The following is a 25205-nucleotide window of genomic DNA, read 5'->3' as shown; positions in this document are numbered from 1 at the left end:
CTGCCAGCTCTAGCCTCCTTAGCTTTTTTTTTCCTAGGGTGGTATAAGAAGGTTCTGGGCAAGAACAACAATGGACCAGAAGTGTTGGACCAGAGCCTTTCTCTCTAGTCGCCAATGCCCCTGTTCTGATTTATAGGGATCAGCAGAAGAAGGTAAAGGTCACTGGCTATGCCTTGGAGGCAGAAACTTTCACTGACTGTAGGTCTGGTGAGATCTTTCCTGCCACCCTGAGTCATGTATGGCTCCTCTCATCCAGGCCAGTTTAGATTGTGTATCACTGCCATGGAAGAAGAGCCCAAGGCAGAGCATGGGGGTCAGGGGCTCATAGGAGCCTTCTGAGTGTGAGCGCCTGGCACCTTTGCAGACCCACCTTTCACCATAAACAGTGAAGCTCACCCCTGCTCTTGCTTAAGGGAGTCACCCATTCCCGAGTGAGTCAGGGTCACTCACTTGGTGACAGCTGTGGCTCGCCTTACATGAGCTAAATTGGGAGTTGGAATGTCATGCAGATGCCCCTTGTTCCCTACCCCCATGTTAAAATTAATCTCCTCTCTGGGAAGTAAGGGACAAACAGTGCTGCCCATAGAGGGAACAAGAGTCATTTGGGGAACAAAAGAAATTTCCAGGGACAGAGTCATTCAGGGAGGGAGGGATAGATAAAGCTACATGTGTCTGGCTGGGTTACAGAGCAAAGAATAGAGAAGTGTCTGAAAACAGCTATCTGAGGACGAGGTGAATTGTTGGAGGAGGGGACAGGAGAGATAGCAGAGCTATTTCAAGAGTGAGCAGTAGAAGGGAACAAGAATCCACGGACGGTCTAAGCGAGGAAGGGTCCAGAGGCAGTGAGGGAAGGCCAGGACCAGGCCGAGGCCAGGGCAGGCACGATCGCTGAGGGGATGAACTTCACAGTGGGTTTCAAGCCGCTGCTAGGGGATGCACACAGCATGGACAACCTGGAGAAGCAGCTCATCTGCCCCATCTGCCTGGAGATGTTCTCCAAACCAGTGGTGATCCTGCCCTGCCAGCACAACCTGTGCCGCAAGTGTGCCAACGACGTCTTCCAGGTGGGCCAGGGATGGGGAGGGGGGAGGGCAGGGCCAGGTGACGCAGTGCGGATTTGCGGGAGACTTGTCATCAGGTCAGAGCTGAGACCCCAGAAGGGGATGGGCAGAGTGCTCCGTGAGGTGGGTGCTGGCTGTCCTGGTAGAAGAGCAGAAGATTCGGGGTCCTAGTAGATCACAATGTAAGCATGAGTCAGCAGTGGCTCTGCAGGCTGGCTGACAGCCTGTGTGCACAGACCGCGGCTGGAATGCCGGCATCTGCAGAGGAGAGAAGACCCCCATAGAAACTACAAACTGGGAGGGAGGTGATCCTACACCAGGCTGTGTAATAGTCTGTGCTAGACTCTGCACTCCAGTTTGGAGTTTCAGATTTTGAGAATGGTAGGGAAGATTTGGAGAAAATATCACTGAGATAATGAAACATTAAAAAATAAGCCCTGTGAGAAAAGCTCAGGTTGAAACTATTTGTATTTGAGGCAAAGCTCAGCACATCCTCTTTTGGGGCAGAGTTAGTGGGCAGGAGATTGGGAATTCTCCCCAACTAAAAGTTCACACCAGTGCCCCACTCCAGATTGGTTAATAAAAGGGCCTGCTGGTTAGAAAGGATTGTGGTCACTTAAGCAGAAAGAATGCAGAGAAATGCAACCACCTTTGGTTTATGTGAGGTCATGGGGCAAAGCATACGTAGCTAACCGAATTCACAAATGTCATTTTAGCTACTGGTTTCAAAAGGAAAAGCAGCATTTATCAAAATCATTTATAAACGGGTTTTCTTTCTTGCCTTGTGCCACTGAAACAAGGATCACAGATCGTAAAGAGATCATAAAGGGGAAAGTTGTGTGCTCTTCCTCGCACGTGCGCGTGCACATGCGCACACACACCTTGCAAGTGAAATAAAATCTCTGAATAGACCAGAGCTGGCTAGCTTAGTAGGCATGGCAGTGAGAAGGAACATTTGAACACATATCCTTCAACCATATCAGAATTCAGAAGGAAATAATGTTGAACACAAATGCTTTTTAACCTAATCAAGACTTTTTTGGTTCTTTCAGGGTAGTGTGTTTGGGAAAAACCAATGGGCTAAGTCAGCCATTCCACAGCTATGCTCTGTGACCCACCCTTTGCTGTATGCCATCTTCCCATTGAGGCCCATTCTCATCTCCTAATCTGTGTGTCTAAACCTGCCATTACATTATTTGGCCCCAGAGTATCTCAAAGCCAGTGATTGTCTGTCTCTGGGAAAGGCTGACTGCTCTCTGTCTGCTCATCTTGGACATCAAGTCATGTACTAGAGGCTTCGCCTTGCCCACCATCTTAGTTTTCCCCTTGGTCTGAGTACCTTTCCTCCAGGCTGAGATGCCTAGGAGGGAATGGCAACAAGATTTTGCCATCCCTTCTCATTAATTTGTAGTGAAACATCCTGCCATTAAATCTTGAGATACATGAAAGCAAAGAGGAATTTCGAAAGTGAAGGTAATCTGTCCTATGAAAAAAAGTGGTCAGAATATTAAAGTAGGAGGCATATAGTATCAGGCAGAGGGACCCAGAGACAAGTTCCCTATCTATAGGGAGGCTAGATGATGTTTAAGTGACCTCTCTTGTTCAAGTCAGTGCTCTGTACTCAGGCACACTGTTTTGGTTCCTTGAAGCTCTGGAATACCGGGACGCCTGGGTGGCTCAGTCGGTTGAGCGACCGACTTCAGCTCAGGTCATGATCTCATGGTTTGTGAGTTCGAGCCCCATGTTGGGCCCTGTGCTGACAGCTCAGAGCCTGCAGCCTGCTTCTGATTCTGTGTCTCCCTCTCTCTCTGCCCCTCCCCCCACTCATGCTCTGTCTCTCAGAAATAAATAAACATTAAAAAAATTAAAAAAAAAAAAAAAAAGGAGAAGCTCTGGAATACTGATTGGGCCCAGAGAGAAAGGGACTGAGTCAAATCCGATGCAGAATATTTAGGAAACAATAGGATTCCCAGAGGTTTGGGATGGTTCTGTGGATCTGGACTGATGTGTCTCTTTTTAAAGTGCAGAGCACCCCTGGGCACCCCCCCGCCACCACCACCAAGGAGAAGAGTGAACAGCTCATTTCCTTGCTCTGCTTTATTTGGGGCAGCCTGGTGGGAGGCTGACCCAGTTCTTTGGCTGCACTTCTGTATATACATCTTAGTAGATCTCCCTCTGAAAGATGAGCATATTTAGTTTTTTCTCACATTGCCTCCACATTTTGACAACTGTAGGCATAATCAGATTGTCTGTTTTCTAAATATGGGAACAAGCTTAGGACTTTTGGTAATTCTGTCTTAAAACCACTTAAGAAGAATACCCTGAGAACATTGCCTAGAAAGTTAATAGAACTTATAAAAGTTATACCGGTATCTCTCTCTCTCTCTCGCTCTCTCTCCCTCTCTCTCTCTCTCTCCCTCTCTCTCACACACACACACACTTTTCTTTCAAATAGGAGTTTGTATCATGAAAAGTGACAACCCCAGGCCCTCAGTTCCCTTCTCCAAATGGAGGTAGCCATTTCCAACTTTCTTGGGTATCCTTCCAGAAATTTTCCATGGATAGCTGCATCCGAGTGTGGGGTGTGTGTGTGTTTAGACTCACTGTCCTACATCTGCCTTTGTTTGCTTTCTCTTGGTGGTTGTTCCATCTCTACACATTCAGATACACGTTTTCATTTTTAAATTGCTGAATAGTGCTCTGCTCCATTGTTCTGACTGGACCACAGTCTGTTTCATTGGTCCTCTAAAACATTTAGATGGTGTCCAGTGTTTTGCTGTCTTAACAACTGCTGTGATGAACAACAAACAAGAATTTCAGGGAACTGTGGCGCACCTGGCTGGCTCAGTCTGTGGAGCAGGCGATTCCCGATCCCGGGGTCATAAATTTGAGCAGCATTTTGGGCATAGAGATTACTTAAAAATGTTAAAAAAAAAAAAAGAACTTAGGGAATTGTGACTTTATAACATCAGGTTAACTAGAGAGTCAGGAAGCAAATTTGAATAACTAAAACATGTCATTGAAAATGTTGAATAGTATGAAAGGTTTGGGAGAAAGTCTTCCATTATCGTACTTTCCCAGCACAGTTACTTTCTCCTTTGCATATTACTTTCAAGCCCCTGTTGACATACGTATCTTTACATAGTTGCCATCACAATTTAACTAGTTTCCTTTAGAGCTGTAATACATCTCCTTCACCCTGACTTTAAAGAGAAAAGACACCAAAATACCACATTAACCCCCTCTAATTTCTCCCTCCCTCTTTCTCCACACTTGCACCCACTCAACTACCAAGCACTTTGACTAGAGGAAAGCTGTTGGTGTGGGAATTTGACACAAACATCTTCCCATGCGTTTCTGTATTTGTAAACTCTAGTCACTTCTAAACTCCTTTAAGCAGGCCTTCAGTTTATTTTTGTACCTGCCCCCACTTCACTGTGGGTACTCGTTTATGAGCTGCAACCTGTTGTAATTTAACAGACAACCAGAAGGTTGTTGAGGAACAGAGTTTCTGGAGGGTGTCCATTTAGGGAGAGATTTGCAGATACGGGAATATGAAGAAAGGGGCCGCCGCCGCCTTCTGTAATAAAGGGCAGTCCAGGAAAGACATGCCCTCTGGTTCACTCCACCTTGAAAGCCAGTTCGTTACCAGTTCGTTGTGAGGACCCGCTGTCAGGCCTGCCTCCTCCACCACTTCCCCTGCTCCCAAGGGACCTCCCCAGCCCAACCATGGGTGGGTCTCCTTTGTGAGAAATTGGTTCACTGCAAGTTTGTGAACGGCATTTACCTTATGGCAGTGTTAGGGGTCTTGCTTACTTGACGGGAGAAACTGGGTTAGTGGAGAGCAAAAACCTAGACTCAGCTCCCGAGTTCTAGTCCCACCAGCCTCTTCCTTGATTTGCCGTGTGGTGTCAATCAGGCTATTTTACCTCTTCAAGCCTGTTTACGCATACATGGGTTAATAGGATGCTTTAAACTGATCTTTTTTTTTTTAATTTTTATTTTATTATAGAGAGAGAAGCGGGGTGGGGGGGACACAGAGGATCTGAGGCGGGCTCTGCGCTGACAGCAGAGAGCCTGACGTGGGGCTTGAACTCACAAACCATGAGATCGTGACCTTAGCTGAAGTCAGATGCTTAACTGACTGAGCCACCCAGGTACCCCTAAACTGACCTTCAATATCCTTATAATTCCAACAATCTGATTTCACAAATTCAGGAAATTTTACTATGGATTTCCATTTTTTAAGTGTTTTCTATTCTGTTACCAGTGTCCTGACTTGTCTCACTCTTCTGATTTTTGATCTTCCTTCCAGCCAGTCTCCTGCCACAGACCCCTTGTGCCAGGCTCTTTGCTAAGTTCTGTCAGGCAAAGCTAACCCTCCACTCAGAATCCCTCTCCCACCCACTGGTGGCCAATATCTGGATTCTTCTAAGGCTCTTCAACATTTCTCCAAATGTCTGATCTTCTGTCTACCGTTTTGCCATGGTTTCTCCAGTATATTGTGAAGGTGTGGCTCAAGGGACGTGCATGGTCCGCTATTCCTCATTGACGAGGTCACCATTTTGGGGGAAATAGCCTCCAGCAACCCTCTTGAACTCACAGAGCATCTTTCTAGACAGAACATTTCTATTAGATGCTATGGAATATTACAAAGAAAGGAAGCACCATACAGCCTAAAAGAGATAGCTCATGGAATGTATGCCATACAAAAGCCTGGAACATAGCCTAGAATTAAATTCCATTTATTTATTGCATTCCATTGTATCCTCCACAGTGAAGAAGGAACAGTTGTTTCATGACCTGTGGTTCTATGTGGTCATATACTTTTAGGATTGTTAACCACTCTTTGTGAAACGCTCTATAATTTATAAAGTACCTTCATATTCATGATTCCATTTGAGTTAGATAGAATGGATGTTACTTCCATTTTACAGGGACAACCCAGGAAACAGGTTATAGTCTTACAAAGGGACAGAGTAGGGACATAAATGTAGGTCTTCTGTTTCCTAGAGTGATGGAATTTTCTCTACACATCACCTCATTGGCACATGAAATTTTGCTTTATGGGGCTGGCTTTCTTGTGTAAAGGTAAGATTTAAGGAAAGAACAAAATTTAAGTGTGTAATAAAGCCTGTCAGTTATTTTCAGTTATATTTTTAGTCTTTTTAAAGTACAGGTCTATTGCCATATGCTTCTACACAATTGTTTACAAAAGCTTGTATCTTAAGATATTAATTCAAAGATGCATTATATACAGTGTAGTTTCATTGAGTTAAGAACAGGCCTATTCCCATATGCTTCTACAACAATTGTCTACAAAAACTTGCATCTTTTTTTAGTGTTTTTTTTTTAAATTCCACTTAGTTAACATACAGTGTTATTTCTTAGTCTTGAAATACAAAGATAAACAGAAGCAGAATATAGGATTTTGCTATCTGGATATTAGTCAGCTGAGAAATCTTTAGTCCAATGTAGAGACTGTCAGCTATGGAAATGTATTAAGAAAGTTGCCATCTACACCTTAGTGTATAAAATTCCTGTCTGTCATGAGACCATGTAGGACTCACAATCAGGGCAGGAAGTAATCTCTTTTTGGACCATGGACCCCTTTGTCAGTTTGTGAAGCCTGTGGACTCTAAGGGCAATGTGTGTGGTTTATGTGAGAAAAATGCTTTTATTTATTTATATTTTTAATGTTTATTTGTTTCTCTTGCAAGAGCATGAGAGCAGGGAAGGAGCAGAGAGAGAGGGAAAGAGAGAATCTAAAGGAGGCTCCATCTCACGAACAGAACTGTGAGATCATGACCTGAGCCGAAATCAAGAGTCAGACGCTTAACCAACTGAGCCACCCGGGTGCCCCCCCAAAATGTTTTTAAATGCATATGTACTACAAAAAAATTATATGTACTATATATGATTATAAAGAAAATGGATTTCATTAGAACACAGCATGCATTCTCATACATTCTCAACGGGGGTGATATTGCCCCAAGAATATCCATGGTATTAAAAATTTTTATTGTGATTGTATTTTAAAATTTTTATTTAGTTTTTGCTTTCACGTAAAACTTTTTCCCCCAGCTTCACTGAGATATAATTGACAAAAATTAGACATATTTAAGGTGTGCAACATGATGATTTGATACTGTGAAATGATTACTTATTAACACATCCATCACTTCACGATTACCATTGTGTGCTACTCTCTTAGCAATTGCCAAGTATGAAATATATAACTAACTATTAACTATAGTCACCATACTGGACATCAGCTCCCCAGAATGAACTCATCTTAGAATTGAAAGTTTGTGCCCTTGACCAGCATCTCCTCATTTCCCACATCCCCCACCCCTGGCAACCACCTTTCTACTTTCTGCTTCTATGAGTTTCACTTTTGTCGATTTTGGGTACTTAAATTTAATGGGGAAGGGATGGCTATTAGGGGCAAACATGTCTTAAAAGCTTTCTGGAAGGAGCAGTCATGAAAAAAGCCTGAGAAACACTGGAATATAATTACCAAAGTAATTAGAACATGTCTGACAGATCTCTATCTCTCTCAAATCAATCAATCAGTCAATAATAAAGAACACATTGGATAGAGTAATGTATGTGCTCCTTGATTAACACATTAAATAATGAGATCAAGCAGTGGGCCTAGTAACTACTATAGTTTAGAAGTAGTGATAAGCATAAATTATTTTTGGATATTCGATCAACAACAATACTGTGATGTGAAAATACCTGTGATTTCTGTAGGTGGCAAAGTGCTCTAAAATTGTGGTTTGTTGCCTACATGTGTAATTGAGGGAAATGTCCAATTTATGCTATTTAATGAAAATAAAAATATGATTTTTTTTCTCATCTGAGTTCACAGAATTCTGGTCATGGATCTTTTGGGGCTACGGTCCCCAGATTAAATACTTCTGCATTACAGGCACCAGCATCTTCCCAAGGCACCAGCATCTTCCCAAGCATCCAGGCTTGAAATGCTAGAATAGTCTTTGACTTTCTCCTCTCCCCACAGCCCACCCACATTTAAGTGATTGGCCAGTCCTACTGATTCCACCTCCGGCATCCCCAGTCTTCCCAAGATTTCTGCCACCACCTGAGGGCAGGCAGGTGACTTGCACTGACTACTGCACTTGCTTCCCAGTTGATCTGTGCCTTTAACCTCTCTCTCCCCTCCCATCTATCCAAATTACCTGTGAGATTAATATTCACTCTTTTTTTTTTTTCATGTTTATTTTTGAGAGAGAGAGAGCAGGGGAGGGGCAGAGAGGGAGAGGGAGACACAGAACTTGAAGAGGGCTTCAGGCTCGGAGCTGTGAGCACAGAGCCTGATGCAGGGCTCGAACTCACAAACTGCGAAAGCATGACCTGAGTGAGCCAAAGTTGGACGCTTAACCAGACTGAGCCACCCAAGCGCCCCGAGATTAATATTTACTCTTATTTTCTCTCCTAGTTCACAAACCTTGGCTACAAAATTAAGTTCAGATCCTTACCCTTAAATTCAAAGCCCTCTGTGATTTTACCACAATTAAAAAAAAAAAATTTTAAAGTCCTTCATGGTAAAACCCACCTTTCTAGCCGCCCCCCCCCCCCACCATGACTCCCCTATTTATAACCTAAAATCCTATAGTCTCTCTGGTCTCCTGAAACTCTTTCCTACCTAACCGCCTGCTACCTGTCTACCCTGTCTTCAAATGGTATCTTCTTGGGAGCACCCGAGTGGCTCGGTCGGTTAAACATCCAACTTCAGGTCATGATCTCCCAGTCCGTGCGTTCGAGTCCCACATCAGGCTCTGTGCTGATAGCTCAGAGCCTGGACCCTGCTCAGGATTCTGTGTGTCCCTCCTTCTCTGCCATTTTTTAAAAATGGTATCTTCTTAAACATCCCCTCCTCTGAACTAACAAAGTTTTTTACCGTTCTCCTGCTGGTTTATCTTCCTGGCGTTTATGGCACTCCAGCGCCCCCTCTCCATTTATGTCAGTACTGAGCATTGCAATTTTAAAAGGTAAAGTTTTTTTCCAAACCCCAAAATCTTTGTACAAAATTTGGAATTTATTAAAAAAAGAAAAGAAGAACCGAATAATCCACAATTCTATCAGTCAATGAGAGTTACTGCAAAAATATTTAACTTTTATATTTATGCATTTTAAAGGTAATTCAGAGTCCATAGAAATTTGGGAAATGTAAATGACTACAAAGAAAAATTTTAAATTACCTGTGAATCCCATCACCCATTCCTAAATTAGGATCCTACTGTCTATATTGATTTATGTCTTGCTTTTTTTCATCTAAAGTCATAACATGAGGGGTCCCTTGGTGGCTCAATTGGTTAAGCTTCCAACTCTTGGTTTCTGCTCAGGTCATGATCTCACAGTTTGTGGGTTCAAGCCCCACATCGGGCTCTCTGCTGTCAGCACGGAGCCCGCTTCAGATCCTCTGTCTCCCGGTCTCTCTGCCCCTACCCTGCTCACACTCTCTTTTTCTCTTTCAAAAATAAACAAACATTAAAAATAATAATGAAATTGTAACATGAGTATCTCTCCATGTTACAAAGAACTCTAAGATAATTACATAATGATTCCATTATAACTCATTTAATTGCTCCTCTGCTGTCAAGCAACCAGAATGTTTCCTATACGAAAAAGAAATTTTATTGTTTATTATGATTACAAAAACAATACAGGTACATTATATAAAATTCAAACCTCATAGATAATGCAAATGATAGAACGTGTAAATCCATCTAAACACCCTAGAACTAGGGGCTCCTAGCAGCTCATTCGATAGTGTGGCTTTTTTTTTTTTTTTTTTTTTAGGTAAGTTCCACCCCAAATGTGGGGCTTGAACTCACAGAGCACTTGACTCTTGATCTCAAGGTTGTGAGTTTGAGCCTCATGTGGAATGTGGAGATTACTTAAAAATAAAATCTTTTTAGGGGCATCTGGGTGGCTCAGTTAAGCACCTGGCTCTTGACCGGTTCAGTTCACGATCTCACGGTTCCTGGGTTCGAGCCCCACGTTGGGCTCTGTGTTGGCAGTGCAGAGACTCCTTGGGATTCTCTCTCTCTGCCCCTTCCCCACTTGTGTGCTCTGTCTCTCTCGAAGTAAATAAATAAACTTAAAAAAATAAACTCTTTTTTAAAATGTAAAAACAAACAAACACACTAGGACTATTTCAGAGATGGGATTTCAGGAACTGTTTATATCAGGCAGGAAGAGGGCGCTCCAGGGCCAGCTGGGGGAGGCACAAACAAGTGAGATACTGAATCACAGGAGTCAAAGTTAAAGAGGGGGATGGTAGCCTACATGGTGTGAGAGGGGAAGGTTGTTATAAAAACCACCAGCTCCCTTCCTCGTCCGATTAGGGTGTCTGAAACTCTTACCATATTATATCAGTCAATGCCCATTGCTCACAGAACATCAGCCCTTGAAGGGAGCAAGTGCTAAGTACAGAGCCCTCTTTTTAGATCTGAGGAAATTGAGGCCCTGAGAGAAATTATTTTCCTAAGGTCATAAATGGCAAATCCCAAACCAGATCTTCAGATCATTGCTACTTTCCCTATATAGTGCTGCATTAAATGCCTTCTGTTAAAATGCAGAGATGTTACCAAGAAGGGGTAACCTTTTTTTAAAATGTTTATTTGTTTGTTTTGAGAGAGAACATGAACAGGGGAAGGGCAGAGAGAGAGGGAGAGAGAATCCCAAGCAGGCCCCACATTCAGCACGAAGCCCATGTGAGGCTTGATCTCATGACCATGAGATCGTGACCTGAGCTGAAATCAGAGTCAGACGTTTAACCGACTGAGCCAGCCAGGTGCCCCAAGGGGTAACCATTTTATCCACATATCCAGTACAGGTGATTTTCTCAAAGTAGCCACCCAACATTTGCAAAAGGTTTGGGACACAAGACAAATAAGTTTCAATTGAGGAGGGCGTCAGGAAAAGAGAGTGACTCCTCAGACTTCCTCTCATTTAGCCTTCCTGATTTTTGCCATAGCTGGGTACCACCTGTGCAATGGTTGATTATTTCCTTTAAAGGGGCTCACTTTTAAAGCTTAAATATTTACTTTATCTTCATTCTAAATGACATAATCCTTGAAAAATCCCTAGTTATATAGGCTGGTTATTTTTTCTAATACGCATTAAAATCAACACACAAAAATTGAGAAAAAAATTTTTAATGTTTATTTTTCAGAGAGAGAGAGAGAGAGAGACAGAGTGTGAGCAGGCGAGGGGTAGAGAGAGAGGGAGACACAGAATCCAAAGCAGGCTCCAGGCTCCAAGCTTTCAGCACAGAGCCCGACGCAGGGCTCGAACCTACAAATCACAAGATCATGATCTGAGCCAAAGTCGGATGCTTAACCGACTGAGCCACCCAGGTGCCCCAACGCACAAAAATTTTAAATGTCCATCCTCATACCACCTGAAATCATCATGCCTTCATCAGTATGTATACCGTATTTAGGGAAACACTGAGTTAGCTCATGAGGAACACAGAGAGGGCCTCTAAGCAGCATGAGTGCGCCATGAGTTAAAGAGCCTGGGAAATCCAAAAGAAACTTAACTATTTCATTACTAGAAATTTAGCCCTAGTACCAAAGGGCACCTTTGATACATATACCACAGACTGACTAGCAAAGGATATGGGGTGTGGAGTTGGAGGCGGGGGCATGGCTGAAGCAGTCACAGAAAAGAGGGGATGCCCTGGAGGTTAAGAGGAAAGCCAGCCAGCCAGAGGTAGGATGTGGCAGAAGGAACTGAGCTTTGGGAGAGGGAGGAGACCATGGGACCAGTAGACGACTGGGAAATCTGCTGTCAGCTGCGGTACCTGCATCAGCACCAGCCCTTAGCCAAACTGCAAAGAAGGCAGACGTGCAACCCTTCCCTCCCACCTGCCTGCTGGTGTCCTCTCCCCAGAAAGGTGCTCTTCAGACAAAGGATTTAGGGGAGACTGCCTGATACTGCTTGCCTCTCAGACCCCTGGGGCCCAGGAGAATGGCAGTGATTAGCCAATGGGATGAGCTGCTAAAATGTCTTTACCTGGTGAGGAAGTGGTGAAGAGGTAGTGGGCTTCCCGGTCCACCCAAATCTGCTTCCTTGGCCCAGATGTCCCAAGTCATGATTGCTTTTTTTTTTTTTAACTTTTTATATTGTGGTAAAATGCACATAATATAAATTTGTCATCTTAACCATTCTTTTTTTTTTTTAAGTTTATTTATTTTGAGACAGCACGAGTTGGGGAGGGGCAGAGAGAGAGGGAGAGAGAATCTCAAGTAGGGTCTGTGCTGCCAGTGCAGAGCCCGACATGGTGCTTGAACTCAAGAAATCACAATACCATGACCTGAGCCAAAACCAAGTCCGATGCTTAACCGATTGAACCACCCAGGCACCCCAATTATCTTAACCATTCTTATGTGTGCAGTTCAGTGTCATTAAGTATATTCACATTGTTGTGTATCCAGAACTTTTCATCATTCCAAATGGAAATTCTGTACCCATTAAATAATAACCTTCCGCTTCCCTGCCCCTCAGCCCCTGGTAACCACCATTCTACTTTTTATCTCTATGAATTTGACTATTTCAGGTACTTCATATAGAGGGATCATACAGTATTTGTACTTTCACAGCAGGCTAATTTCAGCTAGCACAAAGTCCTCAAGGTTGATCCACGTTGTAGCACGTAGTCCTGATTGCTTTTACCCTGTTATTTTCCACTATGATCTACGTGACTTCCACCAGTGTCTCCATTCTACTTCCTGCTGTAGTGTCATGAGTGAATTTCGCTTCTATGTTCGTAACATATTTTACTTGATTTCTTAATTCTGCCATTTCCCTTCACTTCTCCCAGCTTTGATCACTTATATCTCTTCTTTAATCAAAGAGACTATGTTTTCTTTCTTTAAAAAAAAATTTTTTTAATGTTATTTATTTTTGAGAGAGACAGAGACAGGATGTGAGTGGGTTAGGGGCAGAGAGAGAGGGAGACATAGAATCCGAAGCAGGCTCCGGGCTCTGAGCTGTCAGCACAGAGCCCGACGCGGGGCTCGAACCCATGAGCTGTAGATCATGACCCGAGCTGAAGTCGGACGCTCAACCGACTGAACCACCCAGGTGCCCCTGTTTTCTTTAAAAGTGTTAGATTGAAATACTGTGTCTAGAAGCAGTTCTTCTCACAAAGCATATTCTTCGTCTATCCATTGCTTGTCATGCCTTCTTTTTCCTTTTTTATTATGTCCGTTTACATCTCCCTTTGGATCCCTTCTGCTTACCATTCCTCTTTGAATCAGGGCAGTTTTATCTGAGGCTGAGGATGAATTCGTTAGTCAACCCCCCGTCTACCTTGGCTTTCTTCCACGGTCCACTTAACTGTAAACTGGCTAGCTGGATGTTCCCATCGGTTTGCATCTCTGTTGCAAGCCCAGTCCTTTGGCTTCTGTGGTGAATTAGAGGGGTATGACCCGGATTAGCAGGCAGCTGAGTGGCTCAATTTGGTTATATCGCCTCAGTATGTTTTTCACACAGAATCTGGTGAACTAGCTAGTCTGAGGGCATGTGGAGATCCATGGGCGCAGGTCTCCCTGAGATTTGAGCGATTTCCTTTCCTTTTCACAGAGACACAGGTTATTCTGGTTGCAAGCCGGACCCTTGTATTGCTTCATGGCACAAGGGGTTTTGGGTTGATGGGTCATGTTTTGTTTACCTCAGCTCAAATAACATCAATCCACAGTTGCACAGCTCACTTTTAGGTTGTTGTTTCCTTTGTGAAGGGTTGATGTGTGGCCTTTTACGACTCTAACTAAAATCTGTTTTACCTGCGATTCAGAGGGGCGAATGTTAGCTCTGGGCATCATCCTTCAGGTGGCCTAAATTCTACTCCATCTGACAATGTACTATATTGATTTTTTTTTTAATGTTTATTCAATTTTGGGAGACAGAGAGAGACAGAGCACGAGCAGGGGAAGGGCAGAGGAGACACAGAATCCTAAGCAGGCTCCAGGCTCCGAGCTGTCAGCACACAGCCCGACACGGGGCTCAAACTCACGAACTGTGAGATCATGACCTGAGCTGGTTGGATGCTTAACTGACCAAGCCACCCAGGCACTTCTAGCATATTGATATTTAGAATGGACCCTGGGGTTAGAGTGCCTGAGTTCAAATATTGGTTCTGCCATCTATTATCTGATGACCCCGTACAATTTATTTAACACCTTTGGGCTGCAATTTCGTATCTTTGAAATGGGGCTAATAGTAGTACCTATTTCAAGGGTCGATAAGAGGTTTAAATGAGTTAATACAGATAAAAGAGCTTAGAGAAGAACCTGGCATGAAGTATGTGTCCGGTTAGCCATTGTCACTATACTTCCTGTAGTCTTAGTTAGGGGGTTAATGTTCATGTCCTCCACCATATTTACAAGAAGTCCTTGAGGGTTAAATTCAATAATGTCTGGGAAGCCCATATAGCATGGTGCTTGACACATAATTGGCCCTCAAAACATGAGCTGAATGTTAAATAATGAGTATAGAGGAAGGGGGTGCTGTGAGGGAGGAAGGTGGAGGAGAGAGGCTAACGCAGAAGTTTGTGCTCTGGGCTAAGACTTTAGCCCATTCAAACATTCAAACCCATTTCCACCCATTCAACCATTTCCTGAGCACTTTTATATGCTAGCCACTAGCGAATCAAAGAGAAGTAAGATCCCTCCAGGAGTTTGCAGGCTTGGAGTTCTCCCAACACCTCCTTGCTCACTTGGATTCTAAGTAATGAAAGGTCATTGTATTAAGTAAGCAAAAGCCCAGGGGTCTTACACTTTAACCCACACCCTAAACTCAGCAGGATTTATATACAATTGCAGCTACTGAGAAAGACAAAGGCACAAACGCAGCCTTGGACAATCTCAAAGTAATCGGTTCTGGCCTAATGTGTTAACTTCTTAGGATTCACAAGAAATTCCCCCCAAATGTGAGATTTGTGACATGCCAGTCACTCTCCCCAGTACAGGCTTGCCCACTTCCCAGAGGCCACATTTCCTGCCTTGCCTACATCTGTTGCTTCTAAAGGTTCAAAGAAGACTGCGGACTTGGATGCCCCTCTGTGTATCCTGGGTGCTGTTGCACACATAAGGGTCCCTCTGGCTGATGTCCAGCGTGAGGATTTGGAGAATTTCATCAAACTCACCTTCAGGAAATACATCTAAGTTTTCAAAGTCACAGGTGACTATTCTCTTCATTAGTCTCTAGGAGTCCATGGCCTTCCAGCCAGCTAGGACTAAGTTGTGCTTAAATGACAGAAAACCCAAAATAGTAATGGCTTAAAGAAGGTAAAAAATGTGTTCTTTCTCTCAAGCCAAAGTATAGGTAGGCAGTCCAGAGACTCCCTCCTTTTATCTTGTTGCCATTCTCATCCTGTGACTACCTCATGGAGCCACATGGCTGCTTCAGCTGGAGCTACTCCATCTTCATTGTAGCCAACAGGAAGGAGAAAAGAGTAGGGCATATGCCCCTTCCATTAAAGATACTTCCTAGAAGTTGCATAAAACATTTCTGTCTACATCCTGTTGGCCAGAATGTAGCCACCTGGTCATACTCAGTCGGAAGGGAGACTTGACACAGAGTCTTGTTTTATTTATTTATTTATTTTATTTGAGAGTGAGAGTGAGCGAGTGAGAGAGAGCACAAGCAGGGGAGGAACAGGTTGAGAGAAGGACAGAGGATCCAAAGTGGGCTCTATGCTGACCGCAGTGAGCCCCGTGCAGGGCTTGAACTCAGGAACCGTGAGATCGTGACCTGAGCCGAAGTCGGAAGCTTAACCAGCTGAGCTACTCAGGCGCCCCGGACACACAGTCTTTATTCCATATGTCTTGCTAAAAACTCAGAGGCTCTGTTACTGAAGAAGAGAAGGTGAATACTGAGGAACAACAAACAGTCTCTACCAGTTTTTTCTCTCTGCTGCTGTCCACAAGTTGACTTTGTGGTCTTCTCCGAAGACAAGCCTTCCTGTTCATACTTTCTGACCCCTTGGGCTTTCCACTTCCACTTGCACAAGACTGTGTCTTTGCAGTGTCTCCACAATGTCAGCTCTCTGCCCAACTCCACAGGTCTTTTCAGTTTCGGAGCCGCAGGTGGTCTAGCCACCCCCACCTCTGTGTCTCAGTTCTAAATTCCTGGAGAGAAAATGTGATTGGTTCTGCTTGGGTCAGGTGATCACCTCCTCAACTCTGAGCCAGTCATCTGTGGCCTGGGCCATAGTGGGGTTCTCCCTTTTAGGATGGGAAGGAGCAAGTTCTCTAAGAGGTATAAGTGATGAACATCTCTCATACGTCTGCCTTCCAAGCTTGACTCTTGTCATAACCCTGCCTGCCAGATGTAGTTGTCAGTTTGCTTGTCCTTAGGGCAGGGTGGCTTTTGTTCATCTTATCCCCAGAGCCTTGAAATTACCTGGCACCCTCAATATTTGTTGTAGAATGAATAATCCAGTGTAGTCCTTAGTTTTCCAGACATCGAATGCTTGCTCGAATTTACATGGTAGAACAGTATGAAGGGCAGCACAAGAACACAGGACTTCTGGCTCCCAGTCTCTAGAATGGTTTCCGAGGAATTGCCCGGCACGATGTGGCCTGTGTGCCCCATTATTCAGCACTTGTCTGGGCTTCCCTGCTGAGGGTTACAGAGAATCTCCCCTAGCTGTGGTCCGTGAAAGCCCCAGGAGGACATTGGCTGCACCACACAGAGTCCATTTCCAACCTTAACCTTCCTGCCAATGCCAATGTCTCCCCACACCTGCAAGTTGGGCCCCATTAGGGAGACCATCCTGACTGGGCCTTGACCAAAGTTGGGCTCTGGATGCAGGGACACTTAAGGAGTAATGAGTCAAAAGTGGGAAAGAAGATCTCCATGGCCACCCACCGTTTTCAGAGGAGGAGGACCTCCCCAAGGAACGGAGCTGATGCCTCCCCTTCCACCATTCTCCTACATTTTATTTCAGCCTCCACAACCTTTCCCCCTGCCTCCTCCCCGTTCCTCCATGCCTCACCGTGCGTGTTCTCTCATGCTACTTGTCCCTACAGGCCTCGAACCCTCTGTGGCAATCCCGGGGCTCCACCACTGTGTCTTCCGGAGGCCGTTTCCGTTGCCCATCTTGCAGGCATGAGGTTGTCCTGGACAGACATGGCGTCTATGGCCTGCAGCGAAACCTACTAGTGGAGAACATTATCGACATTTACAAACAAGAGTCTTCCCGGTGAGCTGTCGAGACCTCTTGTCTCTCAAAGGGGCAGGGCCTGGGACACAGAACAGAGAGGGGAACCAATCAGCCAGAAGGGAAGGGCTGAAAGGATCAGCCTCTTTAGTGATTAGAGGACTGGACCCTGGGAGGGGGAGGAATTTGCCCCAGGTCACCCAGCTGAGGCATCTCAGATCCTGGGCAGGGCTTCACCTGCACCCTCTCCACCTGGGGGAGGGGCTGGCAGTCCACCAGCAAGGCCCTTGACAACCTTCTATGGCTTCCTGCCCTGTGGGACTTCCCTGGCCCCCTGGAACAGATGCTGTTCTTGGATCTAGGCCTCCTCTACCCCTTAGCTCTCTGTATTCCTTGAATGAAGGGCACTGTGGAAGTCGCTCACCTGCCCAGCTCCAGCTCCAACTGTGATTGGTGGTTGGTGAGGGCTGAAGAGAAGGTGTTCATGGGGACCTGCACTTGTGGGGCCCACCTCCCCCCAGCCTGGCCCCTGACCCTTCCGCCACCCTGCCCGCTCCCCTCCAGACCACTGCACTCCAAGGCTGAGCAGCACCTTATGTGCGAGGAGCATGAAGAGGAGAAGATCAATATCTACTGCCTGAGCTGTGAAGTGCCCACCTGCTCTCTCTGTAAGGTCTTCGGTGCCCACAAGGACTGTGAGGTGGCCCCCCTGCCCACCATTTACAAACGCCAGAAGGTATCAAGCAGCAGAGGGAGCAGGCATGTGGGACCAGAGACAGGACAGCCTCTCAGACTTCCATCCTGTCACTCCACTTGGGTTCAAAAGTCACTGCACTTGGTTTTAAAGGCAGGCAGATCAGGGGGCGCCTGGGTGGCTCAGTTGGGCAACTGACTCTTGATTTTGGCTTAGGTCATGGTCGCAGGGTCATGGGATGGAGTCCTCCCTCATGCAGCCTGCTTGGGATTCTCTCTCTCTCTCTCTCTCTCTCTCTCTCTCTCTCTTTCTTTCTCCCTCTCTCTCCCTCTCCCTTTCTCCACCCCCTGCTTCTCCCCTATTTGCTCACATGGCACTCAAGCCGTCTCCTCTCTCTCTCAAGAAAAAAAAATTATACACACACACACACACACACACACACACACACACGTAAAGGCAGGCAGATCAGGGCTACAGTCCCAGCTCTATGCATGACTCAGTGTGACCTTAGGTAAGTCACTTGACCTCTCTGGCCCTGACTTTCCTTGCTTGTAAAATGGGGATGAAAATGCCTGCTTCTGAGAGTCACTGTAAGGACACAATTAGATCATGGAAGATGTGAGCAACTTCAGTTTGGTGGCCTAGATGCTCTCCGGGCCCTCTCACTGACACACAGCTAGATTCGACATAAAACATAATTTAAAAATTATATCAGTGGGCACATAGAAAGTAAAGGAAATCTCCAAGTGGGGGTGGAGTGGGGTGAGGAAGGGGCAGTAAGCTGACCACAGAACCCGGGGTGGTAAGCACAGAAAAGGCCAGACTTCCCACGGGGTAAATGCTGGCAGTATTACTGAGCCAGAGGGATGAGACTACGTTGGGATAAGACTGTGTCTCCAGACCTCTGTAAGGTGGACACCTGAACTGAAGAAACCCAGGTTAAACTGGAATCCCAGGAACTAAGGTAGTCGGTCATGCCACCTGACTTTTGACAAAAGCGAATGCAGATTCTGCCTGGAGGAGAACACCCTCAATTTAGGTATTTGGGTTTTTTTCCTTAGATTAAGAACAACAAAATATCAATTCAAAAGTGAAGATACAGAAATAAATGTACCGCATGAGTGCAGGCGGTAGAAACAAAGTACAGATCAGACCCCTGAGGAATTCAGATATTGGAATTATTGTTTTTAATTTTTAAAAATTTTTATTTAAGGGCGCCTGGGTGGCTCAGGGGGCACCTGGGTGTCTCAGTCGGTTAAGCGTCTGACTTCGGCTCAGGTCGTGATCTCCCGGTTGACAAGTTTGAGCCCTGCATCAGGCTCTGTGCTGACAGCTCGGAGCCTGGAGCCTGCTTCGGATTCTGTGTCTCCCTCTCTTTCTGCCCCTCCCCTGCTCAAGCTCTGTCTCTCTGTGTCTCAAAAATAAACATTAAAAAAAATGGAAAAAAATAGTTAAAAAAATTTTTTTTAATTTATTTTGAGAAAGAGAGAGTGGGGAGGGGCAGAGAGAGAGGAAGAGAGAGAGAATTCCAAGCAAGCTTCACACTGTCAGCTCAGAGCCCAATGCGGGGCTCAAACCCATGAACTGTGAGATTATGCCCTGAGCCGAAATCAAGAGTCAGACGCTTAACTGACTGAGCCACCCAGGCACCCCTCAGATATTGGAATTATTAAAGAATAGAGTATCACTGTGTATAAAATGCTTTTTTAAAAACATGGAATAAAAAGGATGCCTGGGGTGGCTCAATCGTTTGAGCATCCAACTTTGCCTCGGGTCATGATCTCCCAGTTTGTGGGTTTGAGCCCTGCGTCCGACTCTGTGCTGACAGATCCGAGCCTGGAGCCTCCTTTGGATTCTGTGTCTCCCTCTCTCTCAGTTCCTCCCCTACTCTCTCTCTCTCAAAAATAAACATTTAAAAAATGGAATGAATAGAACAGGCAATAATAGATTATCAAAAATGCTGATTTAACAAAGAACCAAATAGAGATTTTAAAAATGAAACTCTAGGGGCACATGGGTGGTTCAGTTGTTAAGTGTCCAACTCTTGGTTTCAGCTCAGGTCATGATCTCCTGGTTCGTGGGTTTGAGCCCCATGATGAGCTCCAAGCTAACAGCACAGAGCCTGCTTGGGATTCTCTCTCTCCTTCTCTCGCTCTGCCCCTTTCCTGTTCGCTCTCTCTGTCTCTCAAAATAAATAAAAATATTTTTTTAAAAAGGAAATTGCTTTAAGAAATGAAAATATAGGGGTTCCTGGGTGGCTCAGTCAGTTAAATGTCCAATTCTTGATTTCATCTCAGGTCTTGATCTCACTGTGCATGGGATGGAGTCCCACATCAGGCTCTGTGCTAACAGCATGGAGCTTGCTTGGGATTCTCTCTCTCTCTCTCTCTCTCTCTCTCTCTCTCTTTCAAAATAAATAAATAAACTTAAAAAAATGAAAATATAATTGTTGAAATTTCACTGAAGAGAGAATTAGCAAACAGGAAGAGAGGCCTAAAAAAATAGCCCAGGATGCAGCACCGGGAGATGAGGATGAGAAGCTCTGACACATGCCTCCTCAGAGTCACAGAAGGAGAAAATAAAAAGAATGGAGAAGAGGCAATAGTATCCTAACAGATCATTACAAAGAATATTTCCAAATTGATGGAAGACACGAATCTACAGATAAAGCACTTAGCCCGAGGCCTGGATGTTTGGCAAATGTCTGCTCCTTTCTCATTTGGTGGTGGAGGGGCTCCTCTCTCCGCCTCCTTCCAGAACCCATGAATGTGCTTCCACACTTCTTAGATGGTTCCAAGCCATCTAGATCTCTGGAATAGCCCTGATGGTGGGGTGGAGGGGGTGCCCTGCCCGGATGGGAGGGGTACGGCTCTAGGCAGGGCCCCCCAGTTCTAAGTGCTGGCCTGTGTGTGTGGCAGAGTGAGCTCAGCGATGGAATCGCAATGCTGGTGGCCGGCAACGACCGCGTGCAGGCAGTGATCACACAGATGGAGGAGGTGTGCCAGACCATAGAGGTGAGCCTGGGATGGGAGGGAGGGGAGATTTCTGGGTTCCTGGAGGGTGAATCACAAGTGGTGGGATATGCTTAGCCAAGCTGCTAGGTTTGAGTCCCAGCTGTGCCCCTTGCTAGCTCTGTGACTTTGGCCCAGTCACTTCACTTCTCTGTGCTTTGTAACTATAGTGACGGATGGTAACTAGACTTGTGATCCCTTCACAATATATACAGATGCCGAATCACTACATTGTACACCCGAAACTAATGTAATGTTAAAAGTCAATTATATCTCAATTTTTAAAAATCTTGTAACGGTTATTACTGAGAAGACCCTGCCCTTGACTGCACCTGTAGGTCTGCCGCTATGTGGGGTACTTTCTTGGCCCCGGTGGCTTCCCTTTGGCGGGGAGTGCTCTCCCGACCAAGAAGGAGGTCTCACCCTTGCTCCCCTCTTTCAGGACAACAGCCGGCGGCAGAAGCAGTTACTAACCCAGAGGTTCGAGGCCCTGTGCGCGGTGCTGGAAGAGCGCAAGGCTGAGTTGCTGCAGGCGCTGGCCCGCGAGCAGGAGCAGAAGCTGCAGCGCGTGCGGGGCCTCATCCGCCAGTACGGAGACCACCTGGAGGCTTCCTCTAAGCTCGTGGAGTCGGCCATCCAGTCCATGGAGGAGCCACAGATGGCGCTCTACCTCCAGGTGGGCCCTGGGGGAGGGAGGCAGGCCGCAGAGTGGCTGCCGTGGGGGCCCGGGCACCTGGAGGGCGGGACTCCCGTCTTACCTCCAGCACCCGTCTGCCCCACTTTGCCTCGGGCGAGTCACCCCCGTCTGAGTCCACCTGCTCCTCAACGAATTGGGATACGCATCCCGGCCCACCCCGCGGGACTGTGGGCACCAGAAACGGGACTTTGCCAGCGCTTGGCACGGTGCTTACGCTCCCCCTCCTTTCTTCCTGCAGCAGGCCAAGGAGCTGATCAATAAGTGAGTAGGCCGAGCGGGAAGGGCAAGGAAGGGGCTGCCGGGGCTCCGCCGCCGCGCGGAGGGGGTTGCGGGTGCGGGGGGCGTTTCCAGCTGAGCGGCTGCCGCGCCGCAGGGTCGGGACAATGTCGAAAGTGGAGCTGGCAGGACGGCCAGAGCCGGGCTATGAAAGCATGGATCAGTTCACCGTGAGCGTGGAGCACGTGGCCGAAATGCTGAGGACCATCGACTTCCAGGCGGGTGAGGGACGCAGGATGGGAGGGGGCGGCAGGCCGCGGGGACCGGGTGTCCAGAGGGGCGCGGTGGGGGGGGGGGGGTCACGACCAGAGAAGCGGGACTCCCACCTCACCGCGCTTTCCTTGGGGCCAGGCGCTTCCGGGGAGGAAGAGGATGAGGAGGTGGCGTTGGAGGGAGACGAGGGCAGCGCGGGGCCAGAGGAAGAGCGGCCGGATGGGCCGGAAGGTGAGTGTGGCCTGAAGGGCCTGGCGGGGCTGGCCCTACGCTCCGGTCCCCTCTTCGATGATGGCACGGGGCACGGGGATCGCTGGGAGCCTCCCAACCCCCGGCAGGAGGGGCGCGCCCCCTAGCGCGCGTGCAGAAGTACACTTTCCCACCAGCCTTTACTCTGGGGCTTGGGAAGACCGAGTTGGGTCGGGAGGTAGAGGAGAAACCCACTGGGGAAAGTGGGTGAGCTGGGGTCCGGAGCCGCCAAGTACCTTCGGAGCGCCTGCCCACCGAGCTTTCTTTCCCAGGCACCGGCGGGCACTGACCCGCCCCCGCTTTGGGGAGCCCGCGCACCTGGGGCCTGGCGCTCGGGTCGCGGAGGACCTGCGCAGAGACCACCGCGCCACACAGCTCGGCGCCCCGCCACGGGGGAGGGACTCAATAAAGGGCTAACGAGTCCAAACCCGCAGCTCCTTTCACTGCTCACTCTCAGCCTCGGCTTCGGAGGCGACCCCACCATCATCCCGCCCTTCTCCCGATCTGGGATCATTTGGGGGGGCGGAAGTGGAATGACCCCTGTAGGGCACGGGTTCGCTAGCCCAGTGCCAGGGGAGGAGTGTCGGGGTGGTGCGACGGCACCAGGACTTGAGTTCCTGGGGGCGATGGGGACATGGGTCCCTGGCTGAAAGCCGTTCTGCGGGAGCCCTCATGCAGCATCTGGTTCCCTCCCGCCGGCATAGGAGGCCGCACTTTCCCCCGGGCTCCCATCCTGCCGTGGCTCCCTGCGCCCCACAACCGAGGCCAAAGGCTCTATAGCACTTTTATTAAAAACTGGTGACGCACAGAGTGCTCAGGGCATCCCTGGGCCGCTATAGCCCGGCGGGACTGGGTCAGTTCCAGTCGCGCACGTCCCGGCCCAGGGGGTGGAGGACGGGGGTCGAGGTTCTCGTGGCCGCAGACCCCCCCCCCCCCCGAAGATCACTTGCCCACGGACTCGAATATAATGCGGTTCTGCTCGGCGCGCTCCCGCTGACTCTGCGTCCGCGCCAGCTCCAGCAGGGTCCGCAGCAGGTGGAAGGTGAGGTCAATGGATAGCGGAGGGTCGTCCCGTCTTGGCCGCTCTCCCGCAGTCCGGGGTCCCCATCCTCCCGGCCCCGCGCGGCGCGGGAAGCGCTCGGCCAGCAGCAAGAGTAGCGCGCGGGCCCCGCCGTCCTGGTTCCGCGCCCCAGGGCTCCAGCGCAGACTCGGGTCCCGGACCCCCGCGACCGCCGCCTCCGGGCTCCACTGGCTGCTCCCCGGGCGCAGCGCCGCCAGGAGCAGCAGCGCCGCCAGCAGCGCCGCGCGTCCCACCTGCCTCATGGTGCCGCCGGCCCTGGACACACAGGCGTAGCGCAGGGTGAGGTGCGCCCGGGGCAGGTGGCGCCACTCCCCTTCCCGCGCTCATCCAGCTCCCCCGCCGGGCCCCTGCGGCTGCCGCCCGTGCCCACAGCCTTCCCTCCAGCCGCAGCCCAGCCCAGCGCCACCCTGTCCTCCCTCCGTCCCTCTGAGCGAGTCGCGATGGTTGAGCTATGCGACGAGTCCGGGTGCTGAGGGAGTCAGGGCGGATGCTCCTCCGAGCCACTCACAGGTTGCCGGAGAGCGTCTGCACGTTGCAGGACGGCGCTCCAGTCTCTGTCCCCCGGGCGGGCTGAGGGCGCCTTGGGGAACACGGGGTCTGTCCCGGGACCGCCGCCAGCCTTATATAGCTCCCGGACAGCTCCTACTGACGTCAGCGAGGAACATGCACTGATTGTAGAAGCAATGACGGCCGCAGCCTCGAGTCCGGCCACTTGCGAGACCCGGAGGGGCGCATCTCAGAACCAGAGACTCTGCGTTCTGGCGCCAGGGCTGGAAGCGGCCCCAGATTTAGGAGAGCGAGAAGCCGGCGGGGCCATGAGAGAGACTGTGCTGGGAGCCATGAGAGAGAGAGAGAGAGAGAGAGAGAGAGAGAGTCTTCTACCTGCCGGCAGGGACTAGGGCGATCCCCAGATCAGACCAGTCAGGTAGCCAGTCTCCCGTGGCACACAAAAGAGAGGCTGGACCGCTGGGCTGTCAGTGGCGCCCACCCTGCTGTTTGCCTCTAGAAGGGGCCAGAGGCACTGAGAGGTTGTGCTGCTCAGACCTAGCCCCTAGCCTGGCTAGCAGTTCCGCAACCTAAGGCGATCAGGAGCACAGCTGGCTCCCAGCTAGGACTCTGGTTACCACCCCAGAGGCAGCAAGGCAGGCGGGATTCTTGATCTTATTCCAGCCCCGTGGTCTAAATTCTAGGGCAGTCTAGGTGAGGCACCATTAAAAGGAGGGTCTCTGGCCTCTGGGTGCTTTCAGACCACAAAGGTGGGTCCATCTACTGAGTTTGCCCCAAAGTGGTATTTTAGCCAGGTGAGTTTTTCTTCTGGGAATCACAGCCACAGTATTACTATACCTTTGACCTCCAGTTAAGATCACTTAGGAAGTCGGGGAACCTGTCTCAGTCTCTTCACATTGCTACAACAAAAGTATCAACTCGGCGTCTTATAAACAAACATTTATTTGTCACAGTTCTAGAAGCTGGGAGGTCCAAGCTGATGGCGCTGGTTCTCTAGTGAGAACCCACTTGCTGACCTGCAGAAAAAGTACCTTCTCACTGTGTCCTCACATGGTGGAAGGGGTGAGGGATCTCTCTGGGGCTGCTTTAGAAGGACATTAATCCCTCATGACCTAATCACCTCCCAAAGGCCCTACCACCTAATGCCATCACTTTGGGCATTAGGTCTTTAACATGAATTTTGGAGGGGATACAAACATTCACCTATAGCAT

The 25205-nt window shown here is 48.2% G+C and overlaps 2 protein-coding genes across 2 annotated transcripts; one reads left to right on the top strand and one right to left on the bottom strand.

Moving 5' to 3' along the window:
* The first annotated feature begins 545 nt into the window (after positions 1–545).
* TRIM54 (tripartite motif containing 54) lies at positions 546–22835 on the top strand. Its single transcript, XM_027033424.2, has 9 exons — positions 546–1064; positions 17135–17307; positions 17830–18001; positions 20878–20973; positions 21413–21646; positions 21906–21928; positions 22041–22165; positions 22295–22387; positions 22678–22835. Exons 1-9 carry the CDS (start codon positions 897–899, stop codon positions 22692–22694), a joined length of 1101 nt encoding a protein of 366 aa, XP_026889225.1. The 5' UTR covers positions 546–896; the 3' UTR covers positions 22695–22835.
* On the bottom strand, positions 22186–24780 carry UCN (urocortin). Its single transcript, XM_027033430.2, has 2 exons — positions 23995–24780; positions 22186–23741 (listed from the first exon to the last, which is right to left on the bottom strand). The coding sequence occupies exon 2, from the start codon at positions 23726–23728 to the stop codon at positions 23348–23350; it is 381 nt and encodes a 126-aa protein (XP_026889231.1). The 5' UTR covers positions 23729–23741; positions 23995–24780; the 3' UTR covers positions 22186–23347.
* Positions 24781–25205: the final 425 nt, after the last annotated feature.

This window comes from Acinonyx jubatus, chromosome A3 (genome assembly GCF_027475565.1).
Source record: "Acinonyx jubatus isolate Ajub_Pintada_27869175 chromosome A3, VMU_Ajub_asm_v1.0, whole genome shotgun sequence".
Taxonomy (NCBI): domain Eukaryota; kingdom Metazoa; phylum Chordata; class Mammalia; order Carnivora; family Felidae; genus Acinonyx; species Acinonyx jubatus.
Note: the sequence above shows the minus strand (reverse complement) of the source record. Positions and strands in the feature narration are given on the sequence as shown.

Excerpts from the sequence above, each read along its gene's own strand:
- TRIM54 (XM_027033424.2), top strand. The coding sequence starts at position 897 with ATGAACTTCACAGTGGGTTTCAAGCCGCTGCTAGGGGATGCACACAGC. Across the intron at positions 1,065-17,134 it reads GTGCCAACGACGTCTTCCAG|GCCTCGAACCCTCTGTGGCA; the intron begins GTGGGCCAGGGA and ends TTGTCCCTACAG. Across the intron at positions 22,166-22,294 it reads GACCATCGACTTCCAGGCGG|GCGCTTCCGGGGAGGAAGAG; the intron begins GTGAGGGACGCA and ends CCTTGGGGCCAG.
- UCN (XM_027033430.2), bottom strand. The coding sequence starts at position 23,728 with ATGAGGCAGGTGGGACGCGCGGCGCTGCTGGCGGCGCTGCTGCTCCTG.